General features: G+C 40.7%; 1 protein-coding gene across 1 annotated transcript in view; it reads left to right on the top strand.

Moving 5' to 3' along the window:
- LOC124768767 (lachesin-like) overlaps window positions 1-19,774 on the top strand; it is a 270,681-nt gene that overhangs the window by 212,351 nt on the left and 38,556 nt on the right. The window contains exon 5 of the mRNA XM_047249158.1: window positions 3,878-4,006. Within this exon, the coding sequence (XP_047105114.1) occupies window positions 3,878-4,006 (129 nt within the window). The remainder of the gene's footprint in view (window positions 1-3,877; window positions 4,007-19,774) is intronic.

Genomic DNA, 19,774 nt, shown 5'->3' with positions numbered 1-19,774 from the left:
CTCGGAGTGTAAACCCGGATGACGGGACAGTGTTTTGAATCGATGCTCGCCCAAATACGAGGCTAGTGATGTAACCACCACGCCACCTCTCTCGACACCTAGTCTAGGGTATTTGTTCGTCGGTCTGGAATCCGGACTGTTTTTGTTTTTTTTTTTCGGAGTGTGTTTGTGTGCCCTGCCTGATTCTGGATATGATTCATAAATTTTGTAGGCAAAAAGTACCAAGTTATTACATTTCGTTAAGAACACAACATTACATTTCTCTACATTAACAGCTAGTTGCCAGCCCTTGTATGTGACAGATATTTTCTTGTGCTGTAACTGATTACTAAACTTTCTTGTTGGATAGATTTTCCTCATAGATAACTGCAGACACTGCACCTTATACTTTCCGGTGAGGTGTTAATGTATAACAAGAGCTGCAACTGTGCTTTTATGTCCCCCTCGGACATACCAAATTTTCATCCAGGATAATGTGGTTCGTTCTACGCGTTAGGTAATTTTCAATCCATTCGCAAATCTAAACAAAGTCTAATACGTAACAAACTGTCTTTGGAAGGTATCAATGTGGTAAGGAATCCAACGCTTTTCGAAAGTTTGCAAATACCGAATCATCCTGGTTTCATGTACTCGAGGCTATGAGGCAATAGAACGTAGGGTGTCTGATGCAAAGACCAGCAATTGTTAGTAAGTGCTTCAGTATGTCGAACTGCCAAATTTTTAGTAACAGTAAAAAGACACAAAAATATTTATATGCTACTTAATTTCAATTCTATTTCGGTTGTGAATTTCTACACCTCTTGTCGCCTAGTTATGTCGCCCTTAATGAGTCACATGTACATAATGTGCCGACATTTTCTTTCCCTTGTCCTTGGACTTGTGGAGGACTCTGGATGGATAGTCTAAATAGCAGTGTAAATAGAAATCGTACTGTTGACGTGATAAGAGAACGAACGCGTGAAACCACTTCTTCCATACTGTCGCATTTGCTGGGTGAATTTTGCGTTTGAAACCAGCGACTAATTAGGCAGTTGAGTGTTACAGCTGCTACTGTTGCTGCTATGAAGCAGCATGATGGCTGTCTGTGGAAGAAGAGACTCTGAATGTTTAACGTCACACCAGGGCTGCTAAGAATTGAGCATTTTTATTTTAGCTTTTCAATGAAAAATGAATTAATAGCCATGGCCACGGTGAATTATTATTAGTGTTTCACTCAAAAACCGTAGGAGAGTAGAGAACATTGTTTTGTATGATACTTGCTGTAGCACGGTGAACTTTTGTCCTCCGGCGTGACTTTTCCATTCAGGTCGTTATATTACCGATGTCATCTACACTGAAGAGCCAAAGAAATTGGTATACCTACCTAATATCGTGTAGGGCCCCCGCAAGCATGCAGAAGTGCTGCAACACTACCTGTCATGGGCTCGACTAATGTCTGAAGTAGATGTGGAGGGAATTAAAACCATGAATCCTGTAGGGTTGTCCATTAATCAGTGAGAGTACGAGGGGTTGGAGATCTCTCTGAACAGCACGATGCAATGCATGTCAGATATGCTCAGTAATGTTCATGTCTGGGGAGTCTGGTGGCCAGCGGAAGTGTTTAAAGTCAAACGAGTGTTCTTGGAGCCACTCTGTAGCAATTATGGACGTGTGGGGAGTCACATTGTTGTGCTGGAATTGCCCGAGGTCGTCGGAATGCACAATGGACATGACAGGATGCTTACGTTCGCGTCACCTAACAGAGGCGTATCTAGACGTAACACGGGTCCCATATCACTGCAACTACACACGCCCCACACCATTACAGAGTTTCTACCAGCTCGAACAGTCCCCTGCTGACATGCAGGATCCATGCAGTCATGAGGTTGTCTTCAAACCCGTACACGTCCATCTGCTCGATTCAATTTGAAACGAGACTCGTCCGACCAAGCAACATATTTCCAACCATCAACATTCCAATGTGACTGAGTGACTCGTGGGATTAGCCAACCAACAACTTTTATAGAATTACGTGAACAAGTCGAGTAGGCGTGGTCTAACTTATGCCAGGGCAGTATTCGCCATCTGTACGATTGACTGAATGCCAGAGTCAGCGCCTGGGTTGCCGCCCATGGAGGCTACATCCTGTACTAATATGGATGTCTTAGCATGGGCCGATACCTGGTACCTCAGAACCACTTGTGCTGTGTTGATCTATAAATGTAATCGTTTAATGTAGTCCACATGCACTGTTGCTAAAATAAATCTTGAGTGAATTCGAAATCTCTAAAAGAGCGTACTAATGTTTACCAGCAGTATATACACTGAAGAGCTAAAGAAACTGGTACACCTGCCTAATATCCTGTAGCGCTCCCGCGAGCATTCAGAAGTGCTGCAACACGACGTGACATGGACTCGACTAATGTGTTAAGTACACCACTAATCCTCCAGGACCGTCCATAAATCCGTAAGACTATGAGGGGGTGGAGATCTCTTCTGAACAGCATAGTAAGGCATCCCGAATATGCTCGATAATATTCATGACTGGGGAGTTTGGTGGCCAGCGGACGTGTTTAAGGTCAAAAGAGTGTCCCTGGAGCCGCTCTGCAGCAATATTGGACATGTGGGATGTCGCATTGTCCTGCTGGAATTGCCCAAGTCCGTCGGATTGCACACTGGATATGAATGGATGCAGGTAATCAGAAAGACTGCTTATGTACGTGTCACTTGTCAGAGTCGTATCTAGATGTATCAGCGGTCCCATATTCCTCCAACTGCACAGTCCCACACCATTATGGAACCTCCACCAGCTTGAACAGTCCCCTGCTGACATGCAGGGTCCATGGATTCATGCGATTGTATCCATACCCGTACACGTCCATCCGCTCGATACAATTTGAAACGAGAGTCGTCTGACCAGGCACCATGTTTCCAGTCATCAAAACTCCAATTTCGGTATTGACTGGCCCTGGCGAGGCTTAAAGTTTTGTGTCGTGCAGTCATTAAGGGTGCACTGGTGGGCCTTCGGCTCTGACAGCCCATATCGATGACGTTTCGTTAAATGGTTCGCACGCTGGCACTTGTTGATGGGCCAGCACTGAAATCTACAGCAATTTGCGGAAGGGTTGCACTTCCGTGACGTTGAAGGATTCTCTTCAGTCGTTGTTGGTAGCGTTTTTGCAGGATCTTTTTCTGGTCGCAGCGATGTCGGAGATTTGATGTTTTACCAGATTTCTGATATTCACGGTATATTCGTGAAATAGTCGTACTGTAAAATCCTCAAGTCATCGTTATTTCGGAGATGCTGTGTCCCATTGCTCGTGAGCCAGCTATAACACCACGTTCAAACTCACTTAAACCTTGATAACCTGCCATTGTAGCAGCAGTAACCGATGTAACAACTGCGCCAGACACTTGTCTTATATAGGCGTTGGCTACTGCAGCGGCGTATCCTGCCTGTTTTGAATGGGCATGCCTGTACTAGTTCCTTCGGCGCTTCAGTGTATATATAATATGTGTTGATAAGAACAATTTCGAGTACTAAATATTCGCCAACAGTAGTTGCTCCGGGTGGCGATATATTTTCAATAGTCTCTTCCGCTTTACCCGGTTGTGATTGTTGGCGCTTGCAGAGATTTCGTTCTTTGTACATTTGAACGCATTTGCATTTTTCCGCGCATGAGGAGATACGTAATTTACTGATGAGAGCTCAGCGTAAGTAATATTCAAACGGTTACAAGTTCACTCCCACTACAATGTAACGTACGCTGCTCAGTCTCGATAAACAACACTGAAAGCCAGAAAACTGCATCCTGCAGCGCCCGTGTACGACTATCCTGGAGACCTTATCACAGCTAAACCTGGTGCCTCTCTTGATCTGCGAGACCGCGTGTTGCAGTGGGCGTGCTGGACGGCGAGCATCTGAACCTGACCCGCATCTCGCGCACCGAGATGGGCGCCTACCTGTGCATCGCCACCAACGGCGTGCCGCCCTCCGTCAGCAAGAGGATCATCGTCGACGTCGAGTGTAAGTACGGCGCCCGGCAGCGTCCAGAGTAACGCCAAAATCTTAAAACGTAACTGAGACCACATCACAGGCAAATTAATACCACAACTGTTCGTAGAAGTAAGGACACTGCGGCGTATGATATGGGACGATCACGTTAAATAAGTATTAGAGAACGCGTATGGAAGACTTAGATTTGTTGGAAGGGTTCTGGAAAATGTAGTGCATCTGTAAAGCAGGTCAATACAAGATGCTAGTGTGACCAGCCCTTGGGTACTGTTCCACTGTTTGCGGTCCTTACCAAATAGGTGTCACAACAGATGCAGAACGATATCAGAGACGCGCTGTTAGTATCGTAACAGGTCGATATATTTCATACGACAAGTATACTCCATACTCCATATAGCAGGAATGCTCGGGGACCACAAATGGGAATCATTGGAGGAAAGGTAACATCATTCTCCCGAAACCACGTAAAGTTAGAGAAACTGTGAGTGCAAAAGATTGTGCGAGCGTTGTGCTGCCACCTACAACGCACTTCCTTACTTATAGTTCATATATTACGAAGCGCAATTATTATGTTGTAATAACTCATAGTTTAAACAACGTTAAAATTTATAATAAGTTCAAATGCATTATATTTGCTGATAAGTAGTACTTATCTTGAAACGTTGGTCTCAGGGTCAGGGCTGTTCCCTTTGTTCCTGTTTAACCCATTTACAGGAGTTTATCCAGGATCTTTAAAATGACAAGTTACGTTATTTTGCTTTTAACCATTTCCTTCTTTTTCTTGTAACACAATTTACCATCACATTTTTAACACTTTTCAAATATACATTGTGCAACTTTTGCGAGCCATATAAACGGCATAGTCGATCAGAAAACAGTATGTACCAAACTCGATAGATGCTAAACCCGCTCTGAACCAATCTTATCGAACTCTGGACCTATCTGATGCAAACATGTCGCACTTGGCGCCAAAAATACGTTATACATTACGAGTCCAACTTTCAGTACCTTCTAGAACAGGATACAGTTCAAATTAACACCAACATGACTGTCTTCAATTGATGTTGTTTTTCAGGATTAATTTATATCTTCTTCTCTGAAAATAATTATTTAAGAGAAGATTTATACCCTTAATGGTTAATAAAAAAAGTTGTAAGTTTTGACAATATGGAAAATAAAAATTTCCTATTATTTTAAAGAACTAATTTCATTAATGATGGTAAAAATAGAAAAATTGTATATGAAGACAGAAATTTTGTTTACATAAAAATTGAAATATACAGTATTATACTTGCTGTAAATTTGTTCCTCGATCATTTAAATTGACAGTTGTGATTACTTATTTTTATGGCACAAGATCGATATTACGAAATGGATCGACGTGAACAATAAAAAATATTACCACAAAAATAGCTTTTTTGTGACCCAGATATGTTCATAAATATCTGTGGACGAGAAATACATAATTTAAATAAGAAAATTAACCTAAGTCTGGCCAAAATTTATAAGGAGTCGAACGTTTCTGTTAATATGTGGAAGTTCCGAGGAGGCTAGTTTCGTTATATACCATTATACAATATTTCACTTAGCGATCATCACAGTAAAATAGCAAACACTGGGGCACATAAGAAGCCAAATAGAAAATCGTTTTGCCCACATTCAGTATTCGAATGGAATAGGAAAGAAAACAGACAGTATGATGTATCCTCATCCAAGTACTGTATACAAACTTGAGATCTATTTTTGTAAATCTGGATGTAAACACAATGGGTCTAGCGCGTTGCTTCCCTAGGCAAGTTCGTAATGGAAGTAGTTACGAATATATTCAAAGTCATTTCGACATTCTTACACCAAAATATGAAAAATAAAGCCGTAAACTCAGCACTGACTGTAAGGGGAATCAGGCCTATTAATTATTAACCATTCATAGACATAACACAGCCCTTATGCTTTAGAAATGATCCAAGAATGAAAAATAAGGCGGGTGAGAAGGGTTGTTCAGAGTCAGCACTGTTGATAATCGGTTGACGATATTAGAAGCAGCATAGGAAAAAAAAGGTAGTTAAACTGCGTTTTATTGTTTAAAATCAGTGAGAAATGTTCATTAGATTTGCGGACTAGCAGAACGTTGGGATTTATGCACTGAATTTGTCAAGTATCCCAAACGAGATCATGTGGTGTCTTTGACCTTCACTCAGCACGTTCTCAGCTAGTACGGAATAAAACTTTTACAATTTTCAGTTACGTATCAGTCTACAATCTACTTATTCGCGGAATAGGCAATATCAGTTGTCACAGACTTCTCTTGGTGTCAATTTCCATGAAAAGTTCAACTAGTCATCACGATCCAGAGTTGTGTATAAGAGACCCTTCCCCAGAGCATCGTAACTTCGGAATAGATCTATCATGCTCAAAGCTCTCGACTTCTAAGCAAGTAAAACGAAGTTAGAACAACACATACTTCGTAATCTAACAGAGACCGCGAGAAACTGAGAAGTTCACAGGGAAGGTATTAGACAATTAGTGATTGGTTTATGATTGTTAGCTTTCATGGAATCAAGGACATCGATTCTGAGAAACACGTAAACCATTATGTCGAGAACAGAAAATGGACATGTAATTGCTGGATGGTAATGCTACAGCACACAGATTTCATCTTCAATCATTGCAGAGATCGATTCTGTTGTTGTTTGACAGTGCAAGCGTAAAAACGCAGCTCTTTCATTGACGCAGGCCCGATTGGCTTTATATGGTCATTACTAGCCAGCAAATATCCACAGAAATCCTTTCCCAGGCTAGTCTGCTCTTTCAGAAGAATCTAATACGTGTCATCACATCTTAATTAGCACCGATGCACGCTAAAGGCTATCGTCGACGATTTACATACACACGGCTTATTTCAGAAATGCTATATATACATAGCTATTCCTTACCACTCTCTAATACTAATTGTAGATATTTTAAATAAAATACTTGTATCTTGAATTCCATTCTATGATTCAGCACAAATGGACACATATTGCATTATTCATAGTAGCGCTATTACTTTCGTTCAGTGTTTCCTAGACTTAAGTTTACTACAGACAAGTGGTATAAGATAAATGTGAAGAAAATATTTTATGTCTCCACGTTGCCGTAAGCTCTAGACAATGTATGGTTCTGACACTGTGAGAGTAGCCGTGAATCTCATCTAATGCTTCATAACACTCTCTCATAACATGTCACATCTTTGAGAGATGAAAGGAATAAAAATATGTTAAAAAAGCGGCCTGTCTAGAAACACGTAAAATGAATCTCATCAAGTAACAAATACATGAGATACAATCAAATTTTCTTTGAGACATATTAGTCTTCAACTTTATCTATGATGATAATGGAAGCTGAAGAAATGAATTAAAATTTGTGCCGCGGCCGTGCAGGTGTGTTACCTATTCTGCTACGTTGGTGTAATGGCTAGCATATCTCTATTGTAAGTAGGAGACCTGGGTTCAAGTCCTGGTCGTAGGACAAATTTTAATTCATTTCTTCAGCTTACATCATTGTCATAAATAATAAATAGTTAGCATAAATTCAGAGAGGCTGCTTTAGTATTAAATTTCCATCCTGTCGTTCAGAATAAGGCCGTCAAAATATAGTGAAACATCAAGTATTTTCTACATTGAGCCACAGGTATACTGTATGACGTTGCTGATTGTGTACACTACGAGGCACTATGGAGGTTTGGGATTGAAACAGAGGCGTAACTAGGCTGGGACAATGCCCCTGGCGCCAAAAAGAAAAAACATCAACAAAAAAATTGACAGAAAAATGAAAAGTGATAAACAGTAAAATTGATCTGTCAAGTGGTCATTTACTATATTAAAACATGGTTAAATCTGAAAATCCTTTATAGGTAGAGATATGCGAATGATTTACCCCCTTTATCCGGGTCAGAGCTCAGTCTGCTTGTGAAATTGTTCTAAATGTCTTACGCAAAGATTATCTTGAGCAGTTAATCAGAGAACCAACCCGTGAAAATAACATATTCGGTTCCTTGGTGACAAACGGGACCTAGCTTTTCGAGTCAAACAGATTTCAGATTACCTGAACAGTCGATTCAAAAAGTACGTCTCCAGCACTGACATGGTTGAACATCTATGTACAAAGTTCAGTAGTACTACATAATAAACCTTAGACATGTATGTGCCGAGCAAAGTTGTGAGGAATGGGAAGGTCCACCGTGGTTCAACAGCCATATTTTAAAGCTGCTACGAAAACAGATTTAGATGTAGCCACAGCATCACAGACAACCAAATCTGAACGAAGCCAAACTCAGCTTAAGAAGAGTTGTGTGTGAAGTGTTCAATGAATTCAAAAACGAAATTCTATCCACCAACTTGACAGAAATATGGAGAAGTTTTGATCTCATGTTAAATCAGTAAACGAATGGAAACCATCCATCCAGAGACTGTGTTACCATGAGGGCAACGAAACGGAGGATGACAGAGAGAAAGCCGAATGTTTGGAACATATACTGCATTCGAACATTATGAATTGCCTCCAAGAAAACAACGATCTGTTGATAGATTGCACCGATTCGGAAAATGTAGTTCTTGTAAACCCACCAAGATCCGTATTCACACGAAGTAATGAGTCTCATTCACAATGACGCCATATTTCTAGATTTCGAAAAGGCTTTTGATACCGCGACTTCTAATCGAATTGCATGCCGTGCCTATGACGTACCGTCCTAGTTTTGCGTTTGGATTCGTGATTTCCTATCAGGAAGGTCACAGTTCGTAGTAAGTGGTGGAAAGTCATTGAGTAAGACAAAATTGGTATCTTGTGTTCCCCCCATGAAACGTTATAGGCCCTATGTTGTTCATAATCTGTATAAACGAGCAGTCCTCTTAAACTGTTTGCAGAAGAAATTGTAATTTATCACTTAGTAAACTCGTTAGAAGATCAAAATCAACTGTGAAATGATTTAGACAAGATATCTGTATAAAGACAAAACATCTGTATAAAATGTAGACCGGCAATTCAAGAAAAGATTTTCTAAAGAAATTTGTTAACATCAAATATAAATTAAGTATTAGTAAGTCTTTTCTGAAAGTATTTGTATCGAGTGTAGCCATGCACGAAGTGAAACATGGACGATAAACAGTTTAGAAAAGAATAAAGATTTTTGAAATGAGGTGCTACAGAAGAATGCTGCAGTTTAGATAGGTAGATCGCCTAACTGATGAGGAGGTACTGAACAGAAGCGGGGAGAAAAGAAATTTGTGGTACAACCTGACTAGGTGAATGGATCTGCTGATAGGACACATTCTGACACATCAGGGATCACCAGTTTTGGAGGTAAGTATTGGGAAGGGGGGGGGGGACAAAAATCGTAAAGGGAGACAAAAGGTGAATACAGATTCAGAAGGATGTAGGTTGCAGAAGTTATTCGAAGATGAAGAGGCTTCTATGGAATGGAGTAGCATACAGAAATGCATCAAACCAGTCTTCGGACTGAAGATCACAGCAAAAACACCTGTTTGAATCTAAAGGTCGTAATTGACACTTACTAACGAAAAATGTGGTCATCCAAATGAGTACAAAAAGGAATCGTTAATATTTCGGTTGCACAATAATTCACACAAATCTAAAGATTGTCGATTCAACTAAATACTTAGGAATTAAACTTACGAATATTATAAAAAGTATCGATCACATAAAGAATGCTGTGGATAAAGCGAACCAAAGATTGCGTTTTATTGGCAGAACCCTTAGAAAATGGAACGGGTCTCCTGCAGAGACTGCTTACGTTAGGTTTGCTCCTGAAGTACTGCTGCATGTTATTGTACCCGTATCAGGTAGTATTGACCGAGGACATCGAAAAAGTTCAAAGAAGGGCAACACGTTTGGTATTATCACGAAATAAGGGAGAGAGTGTCACGGATACGAAACGCGAGTCGTGGTGGGAATCATTAAAACAAAAGCGTTTTTCGTAGTCGCGAGATCTTTTCACGACTCTTCATCCGCTAAGTTTTTCCTCGAAATGCGAAAACATTTTGTTAACGCCCATTTACACAGCGACGAATCACCATCGTAATAAAATAAGAGAAACAGGATCTTGCATGGAAAGAGGTAAGTGTTAGTTCTTCCTCGCTCTCTGTTCGAGAATGGAACGGCAGATAAATAGTCCGAAGGTCGTAAGATGAAACGCACAGTGCATGCAGCTGAATGTAATGCGCATAAATAGGCAGAAAGGTCCATTATTGTATGATAACACAAATGCAGAACAACCACTGCAAGCAGTCGCATCTATAAAATATCTCGAAGTGTGCGTGAGGAGCGATTTAAAGTTGAACGGCCCATAAAATTAATAGCAGGGGAAAGGCATGTGGCAGACTGATATTCCTTGGAAGAATCCTACGAAGTGTAGTCCACATGCTGTAGAGCAATATGTTTCGTTACGGGTTCATTTAAAAAGCGCGAAAGTGTTAACAGAGATGCTCAGCCAACTCGAGTGGCAGACGCTAGAAGAAGGCGTCCTGCGTCACGGTGGGTCTACTGTTAACGTTCCGAGAGTGTACGTTCCAAGAAGAGTCAACCAATATGTTGCATTCTCCTGCGTATGTCATGTAAAGATTATGATGATAAAACCAGAGAGATTCGAGCTTACACGGAGGCTGATAATTATCGTTCTCCTCGCGAACCATTGGCGATTGGAACAGGAAAAGGCAGAAGTGACGGTGGTACATAATGTATCCTCCGACACATACCGCGAGGTGGTTGTTGGAGCATAGATGAAGGTGCAGATGTATATTAGGAGTCGTAAATAAATTGATTAGATTACAGCACGAAAGAAATTTGAAGTAAGCAAAAGTTGCAGCCAATGCTATGACGGAATTAAGGACTTCAAGTTGTACTTACAAAATGCAGACTGGAACTTTGAAAAGCGTTGCCCTAAAAAATTAACCTGTGGAATAGATTCAACGGTCCTAAATCGCAGACTAGAAATGAAATCAGAATATCATACATAATCAGCTCCAAGGGACTTCAATGTTTGGAAGGTTAAATCACTTCACAAACTGAATTGTAAGATTCTCTGAAAAATCATCGCAGAATTACTGTTTATGTATTTTCAAAGAAGAAAGAAACGTTATTGCTAAAGTTCGCGTCGGTGACGGGGTTATTAGAGCCAGAGCACAAGCACGGATTATGGAAGGATAGGAAGGAAATTGGTTGTGCCCTTTCAAAGGAATCATCCCGGCTTTCACCTTAACCGGTTTAGGGATATTACGAGATATCTAAATCCATTTGGTTAGCTGGAGATTCGGACGGCTGTCTTCTCGAATACTGTATACATTTTCCAGAAAAAAATAAATTCCTTCGGCAGCAACATCAGATCTATTTCAGTCATAGTGGAAAATGAGGCTGGAAAAAGGAATGAGGAAAATGAGGAAATTTCCTTAATGGTTAATAACGAACTGATATAAGATATTCCCAAAATTGTGCACACTTTCAAGAGGTTTTTATGTAAGTGATAAATAATTTACGTTTGAACAATAAAAACGTTCCAAAACAAGTTTAATAAATTTCAACTCCTGTTTTCTTGCGGGTAGTAGTCTACATACTCCATTTTGCTAGGAGATAATTTTAAATAACAGATCTTCCCCACATACCGACTTTCGAAATATTGTTTGAACACAGCTTGGTAAGCCGATCGTTTGTGACAGGCTCGAAGAGAGTGACAAATTGCAGGCCATATTACTCACGAGATTGCCAGCGATGTAGGCTGGTGTATGGGGTCCTTAATGAACTCATCGTCGACGGAACTACCTGAATATATCATATTATGGATTACACAATAGCGCAAAAGCTCATCACAAATTACACGTACCGAAATAAATTACTTATCGCCGAAATTACTACAGTGTGAGACCTATTGCCTTTGCTCGCCAAAATTGGGAGCGATGTGAATGAATGTGTTTTAGAGGTCGGATTCTAGTGGCCTCTACCTATTTGTCATTATGGAGGCGACAGGCCAAGAAAATGTGGATGCACTGCCTGGGACTGAGGATACGAACCGCACTAGCACACAGACGATATAAAGCTCACATATCATACGTAAGCAGAAACAACAATTTCAAATTGTATTTCATTCCTTCAATGAGACGCCTAAGATTTAAAAGGCAACTCAGTTTACTCAGAAAAATACAGCTCAGTACTTAAAATCCGTCTATAATCTTTTATAAGTTCTTAAAGAACGTATTATTTCTTATGATATGTGCACATCAAAAATGTGTTTCAAGATGCAATGTTGACACACTTCATGCGTTAAATAATATTTACACTAGCGAATGCAGAGAGCACTTAGCAAGGAAACTTCGTATGAGAACGTATATTTCGTAGTAGTCCCATTTCCTGTAATTACAAGATTTAGAAAATCCTTACACTTCCAACACAAACAGCCTCAGACGAAATGCCATAAACAATCTGGCTGACTGGCTTTACAAACTCATATTGGGCTGAATATAATTGCATTGTTGAAGGTCTCCATATAATTAAACATACATGCCTGTGATAATTTACGTTGTTCGTCCGCAGAGATGTGAAGTCGAGTTGACTCCTGTTCTTTTGGATGCCATGGATTGCCATTGCTCCGATGTGTGTTGAAGGTTTACCTTCTGGCTGCTGTCATTAGTCCGTACACTTTCTGCCTTTCACTGTTTTCGTAAGACTTTGCTGAATGGGACGGAAATGTTCGTGTTGCTTGCCAATCGACTCGTCTCAAACTGACGCTAAGCAACGGCGTCAGCTGCTAGAGGGACCTCGGTATTGTTGAGAACTGCGTCACGTTGCGATTTTTTGTTTGCTCTAAGAGGTCGTGCGGAAGAATACACAGCACAATTAACGGAACTATCCAGCGGTAATATCGCGGGTCTTAACTAACCTGAAGCGATTGTAGTAATTAACTCCCTGAGGATGAGGTTCCCTACCGTCAGTTGGTAAGAAGAGAAAAAGTGGGGGAAAATGAAAATCAGAAGGAAATGTGAAAAAATTAGTTAGCTCTGTCACCCATAAGAAGTCTTTTGGTATGTTAACATAATCAGAAAATCTTTTATCGAGGTCAATGATCAGTTTGTATTAGGACTTGAACATCTGTTACTTGAAACTATAAAAGTTTCTCACAGTTTACAGTTTCTCCCACAATATAGATAAAAATTTAGATGTACTTGTATAAGATGAAAGACCACGAAATACTTATTTTTTGTAACTCAATGGACCCTTTTGTACACACAGTAAACTCATTTAAATATTACAAGAATTTAGGTTACTAAGCACGTACTCTTCATTAGCCGTTCATATTTTTACACTGATATTTATGCTTACGTACTTCTTTGAAATTATCTTTTTGGTCTTGTTTAGTGCTTCAATACACTATTACAAGGCTGATACGGTAATGATGTCACAAACTTTCAGGGATGATGGAGAAGGGTAAATGTATCAATTTGAGGTAAGGGATCTTGATCAGGAAACGACCGGCTCGAAAGTTATAAGCTACAATCGTTCTGGTACCTCTGCCAGTGAAATACACGACCCGGTCCTATTTGTTCCTAAAAGTTCATGGATAACACAGAGAAAAATTGTGAAGATTGCATTTCTTTTTACCGAAGCATTAAAAAAAGAAATAGGCTGTTTTAAATTTGTCAACTACGCAAAGACAAAAAAAGACAGTGGGCAAAAAAGAGTCTGTGGCCTTGTAGTACCATTCCAAGCGGCCATTTTCCCATCCTTCTTTCGAGATAATCATAGAAACATTGGGAATTCTGTTCGATAAGCTGTACTGATGACAAGCTATCATTAAGACGGTATGTCAGAATATCAGACGAGAGGTTGCAGTGAACGTTTGGTTAAGGTTGTGGTCATTAGAGGCGAAGCATAAGCTGAGGTAGTGAAAGAGAGAAGTCAGGGAGGGAAAATCCCCAAGTGTTTTTATACAAGTGATTTGGGAAACTCGCAGCAGACGGAATATGAGAGGCAGAATGGAGATCCGAACCCTACTGCGCACGAACTTGATTCCAATCCAAATTGCACCTCTTCGTACTCACATGTCTTGGAACATAATTTCCCCAAGGTAGCATTACTACTACCATAGAGAATGCGAATATACCAATTTAATTCCCTGGAAAGTATACCTCATAGATTTCTGACACTAACTGCTCAATGAAAATCCGGATTGGCTCCCACACTGGTTGTCTCTCTTATGGCTGTTTCCGAATTGAAGTGTGCGACAGAATGAAATATAGTTTGAAACAGTTGAACAACAAATCACAATTGGAACTCGAACTCTTGTTGAAGTAACGATTCCAGCACTCGCCCGAAAATATCTAGGGGACCAATGGAAAGGTTAAACGAAGACAGATGGATGGAGATGCTGTATTTGAATCCAGTATCGTCCTCATATTTTATCGTGCTTGCTTTTCCCACAATTTCCGTCAAAGTGTCTTCAATTAGAGTAATTTACTTATGAACTTATGACGAGAGCCATCAGGTTACAGAAAGGCCTCTGAATTAAGTAACTGCCAGTAAATAATTATTCATAAAGAATACTGAAAATTCTTCGTACGGCCTTCCGAATGTAGGCATATAGATGATGACAGAGATGGGGGGAGGGGTCCTCATCAACGTCTGAAACGAATCTGGGTGCCGCGTTAACAATCAAAAACATTGAAATAGTCGAAGGGGAAGTAGAAAACGAACTGAAACTTCACGGATTGAGAGTGTACATTATTTGATATCGGTGATTACAAAAGCCAGTCAGACTTATAAACAACTTGGCAGTATCTGCCGATTTACCAGTATGACGTTGGATCCCCTCTGACCGGATACATGCACTGATTCGGGTGGGAAAACAGTCATGAGGCCGTACATCCGTCTTCAAACGGATGACTCGATAGCAGCTGGCAATTACATGTGAAACAACTATATAACACCGGTAGCTGTTCTCTGTACTTACTATTTATTTAAATGCGACCAGATTAGGTGTCCATTCCACCGTCATCAGGCGCCTCTATGGCAAATGGTGGTCATATAACCAACGGTAAAGAACATCATAACAGGATCTAAAATATTACCATCAGCAAACCCATTTATGTGTGGTGCGTATGGTAGGTTGATGGTCGGTGCTAGATGCACCACACATGAGCAGGTTAGCGGACGCCTATGTTTCGATCCTTTATGGAATTTATAACCGTTGGTTATATGACCATCACTTGCCACGAGGGAATCTGATGACGGTGGAGTGAACCACCGGAAACGACCGTAATTCAATAAATAACAAATACAGACGCACGACTGACAGTATTACACCTTGTTTCACTTAAGGCCGTTGCGTCTTCTCCTGAGGAAAGCTAGCCCACAACTGTGGTAACTGGTCCTTCATATCCCCGATACTGGCGCTAGGACGGAGTTGACATCCGAGCTGATCTCACATTGTTCTATCGAGGATAGGTCTGAGGCTCTTGCTGGCCGCGGGAGTACGTCAGCTCGCGCAGACAGTTCATGGAGACTCATGTCATGTGTGAACAGCATTGCCCTGTTGAAAAATGGCATCACTCTGCTGTCATATAAGAAGTAATATATGAGGACACAGGATTTCAGTGCAACATTTTGTGTTGTGGTTTTAACAGCAGCCTACGCACGAGATGATAATTCCCTATCCCAGCTCGTGCTATCCTTCGACCAATGGTGCGGCAAGACACAGAATGCCGCAGAGAATCAATTCCTTGTTCTCGTATGGCTGACGCAGATGTGAATGGGTTACGGTGTGCTTGGAGCACAATATGTCGAACCTCTTTTGTGGTGATGAGACGTGGTCGATCGGAGCCTCGTTGACGAATATGCCTGCTCTCACTGCACTATTCAACCCACCAGTCAAATGGAGATCCACAGTGAGGCCCCTTTCAAAATCTGTTAAGTGCTGATAACGCTGTCTCGAAGGTGTACGCAACATTTCCATACCCTTCACAGTTATCAGTCAGCATCTGACGCTGTTCGCGCCCCTTAAATCCCCTACCAGGCCTGATAACAACACTAAACACGACCAGCACTAACGCATTCTGGTGGCTGTTCGACCTGTCCAGGGAGTTGCAACTATTTGTGTAATCGTCAATTATGTAAAAGTTACTCTGGCATATGATCATGTTTTCTGGATACTTCACGTTGTTTGTCAGTCTGTCTTACGTACGCAGTCAAAGAGGAGTAGCATGTGGAACAGAGTTTCTAAGACCAAAGAACAAATGGCGTACTCATCAGTACTCAACTGGAACTGACATAACGGTATGTAATCAGAAATAGTGCACAATTACAGGAGGGCCCGTACTTATCGTGAGCAAAGGCTGATCCTTGGTAGAGTCTGTGAACCATGATGATACAAGCGAAAAAAGGTTCAAAACTAAATTTTACGTTAAACCTAGTCATGGTTGTTACGGATCTCAATTGCAAATACAAATAACTATAACCACTCTCATTTACTGATCTTCCCACTAAGCGTTTCTGAAATTTATTCTCCATCATCAGACGGGTTTATTTAAATTAACAAGACATGATGATTTTCACGTAAGACTTCTCTGGGCAACATGTGCAAGGGTCTTTCAGTTGTGTTTGTATTACACACAGTCTACAAACTAACACTGAAAGATACATGGGTATTTGAAAGCATGCTCTCCTTTATTTAACTCTAACTAGGTGTTCATATCAGATTATGACCATTTTTAAGCCCTGAAATTTTACCGATTTATATTAAATCTGACTCGCAAATATAAGGAAACGCGATCTGCGATGACTAAAGTTGCTGAGTGGGAGAAACTTTAACAAAACACGACAGAAGGAAGGGGCTTAACTACAGGTAATCAAGATAAACCTGAAATTAGACCTCATGCGTTTACTGACTGTGTATGTAAAGAAACTGTATCTTATAAATACAAATTGTGCAAGACAAATCTTTTTACCATCTGTATGTTACACTATCTAGTAACCTGAAGAACCTGAGCTTGTATGGTAGCAGAAATTATCTCGATGACTTCATTTTCACCGGCACGTGTTTCGAAGTTCGACAGCGACTAAACTTACGGATACAGCTGAAAACTCTTACATTATGTAAGTGCGAACGTTGCTTAACCCAGGCTCATTCACCTCAACTTTAAATACAATTAATATGAATGGGGAACGTTTCTAGAGTGTAGTTCTTGAGTGAACACATATAGAGTTTGAACAAAGAGCAAGAAGTAGTATATTAATTTCGTAAAATTCTTACTGAACTCAAATGCAATATAATGATCAAATTTCATACGTACGATAACATGTTTCATGTATAAATACAATTCAATAGACAACGTGCTTTACATCTTCACCGGATATGACAGACAAGAAAATTACAAAATGTTAATAATTTCTGAAGCATTGACTTTTGTGTGATAGATGCAAAACCCTTTCCCTGTATTAAGCCGACATAAAAGTTTCTCACTTCAGCCACGATTACGTAGAAGGTTGTATCGGTGACGTACATATCTGGTAATGCGTTCCCAACCGAGACTGCGCTACTTATGCTGAACCTTTCGCGGATTATATTAATGAATCGACATGTAAGATTTCTTTCTACGTGTGTTCTGTGAATCGCTCATAGAAGTAGTCCCTCGAAGCAGTTCTTGTAGTGCACTGGATTCTTCAGAAGAGGCAAGCAGGCTACCTGTGGATAGTTAATTAACTTGAAATAAGTTCCGGGGTGTCGTTACGATGCGTTTTTGAGCGAACATCGTAAAACAGTAACACTTCGAAACTATTTCAATCAAAAAGGCAACAAAATTCGTGAGTATGGTAAGACTGGCTGTCACATAACAACAGGTTCTGAGAATCTCCTATCGCCGACTGGCAAAATTGGTGCGCATCCGAAATCTCTTGCTAATATCGTACAATTTCCTAATAGTTTCTACATCTTCAGTAGTTTAACATTATTGATTCGTCTACTGAATTAATCGGTTTACAATGTAGCAATATTATGGTAATAAAGCCCCGATAACCCATACGCTCCTCCTAGTATTTGCTATGTCAAAAATGCACTTATATTTAATAAAGAAAATTTGAAGTTTCACGCCAGAATAATTTTAGTTCCCCTACGGATCGGTTGCGAAGCAAGATTCGCTCTCAAGGGTCACGAACTTTTCCCCACTCCTGTGATTCCCTCCGCGCCATATGATATGGTCCATTCGTCTCTACTACCTTCGTGGGAACCAGCTCCCCTTTCGTTGCCATTGTATTCTGCAGCTCTGCTTAAGGAAGCCTCTGCTATCTGGTAATTTCTAGTAAACGTCAAATTTAGAAAAGAAAATACATTGCACAACAGGAGGTTCCTCACAGGTAAGACAATTGGAACGGTAAGTGACTGACTTTGAAATTGGGTACTGGCTCTCAAGTGTTATAAAAGAAGTGGAAATTGTGATCAATGACCTAATGATTCCACAACAAATACGCCTGCAAAATATATCGCTAAAAGAAATTTAATTCTCCATCACCTGAAAGGACATCTAATTTACAATCACGTAAATAGAGCACAACTGTGCGAAGCCAGAAACGATCTCACCATAACCTAGAACAAAGTCTGTTGAATGCACCCATCTTTAGAGGACAAGACAAAGCGTTTATACGTCGGCACGCCACCGAAGTTGTCACGGCTGCATGATCGGCAGCGTCGCTCTACGCTGTGACCACATGGCTTTCAAAAGCGCATTCTAACTGGCTGGAATCCGACAAACCTTTCTCGTCCCGTGAAGATACACGTTGCAGTTTATACCCAGAGATGCACCGCGCTAACGGTCAGACAGGTGACTAAAGGCATTTTAGACTAATAGGTGTGTGTCGTAACACACCCTGTATTAAAGATTTTCGCGCCAAAGTAGACGCCTTTCATACCGTATATATCACTTCTACGTCCGGGCCCTAATGGACCATTTACTACCGACCTGCCGCCACGTTATCCTCTGCAACTGGTGTCATTGGGATGTAGTATGGAGGTATATGGGGTTAGACTCCTCTCACCCGTCCGTTTTGAGTTTCCCATGGGGTGTTACCTCTCACTGAAGCACCTCCTCGATTGACGTCACGAGAGAGAATGCAGATCGCTCCAGTCCTCCAATCAAGGAAATAGCTCTGGCAGAACCGAGATCTCAACGTGGGTCTCCCGTACAGCGTTCAGACACAATGACCACTTATGTCCAAAGGTAGACAGTAAGACTGTACCACAAGTTGTCCGTTAGGTTTACATACAGACTCTCCATGTTTTTTAATTTAAAACAATCCGCATGATGCTGGAAGTACGGTGTGCGGAATAACCTAGCTGCTAGATGAGCAGTCGACAGGGCAAGTATGGGAAATGTCGAGTGCTGGAGGAGAAGCACCGTTCTCAATTGACACCCACTCTCATATTTTTTGTATATACTAAGTGCAGCCTGTCCATGCCCATACTTGCATGGTGGCCATCCAAAATGATCTACTGCGCACTTCTACTTCAGTTAGTATCTAAAAGGAATTCTGCTGAAAATGCAACACAAGCAGAGATTTATTTTCGCCTGACTTGTTAATCATTTGTAATTTTCAAAGAAGCGTCTTGAGTAGCGAATTTTGAGTAAAGCCTACATTTCTCTTGTTGCCAAGACAACATTTGGTCTTTTGCCAAAAGACAGCACAGTTTACACAATGTTACCTCACTAACATGCTGTGCAGACGCAACTGCAAGAGAATTCTGAAACA

This window comes from Schistocerca piceifrons, chromosome 1 (genome assembly GCF_021461385.2).
Source record: "Schistocerca piceifrons isolate TAMUIC-IGC-003096 chromosome 1, iqSchPice1.1, whole genome shotgun sequence".
Classification (NCBI taxonomy): domain Eukaryota; kingdom Metazoa; phylum Arthropoda; class Insecta; order Orthoptera; family Acrididae; genus Schistocerca; species Schistocerca piceifrons.
This window is presented reverse-complemented; position numbering and strand designations above follow the sequence as displayed.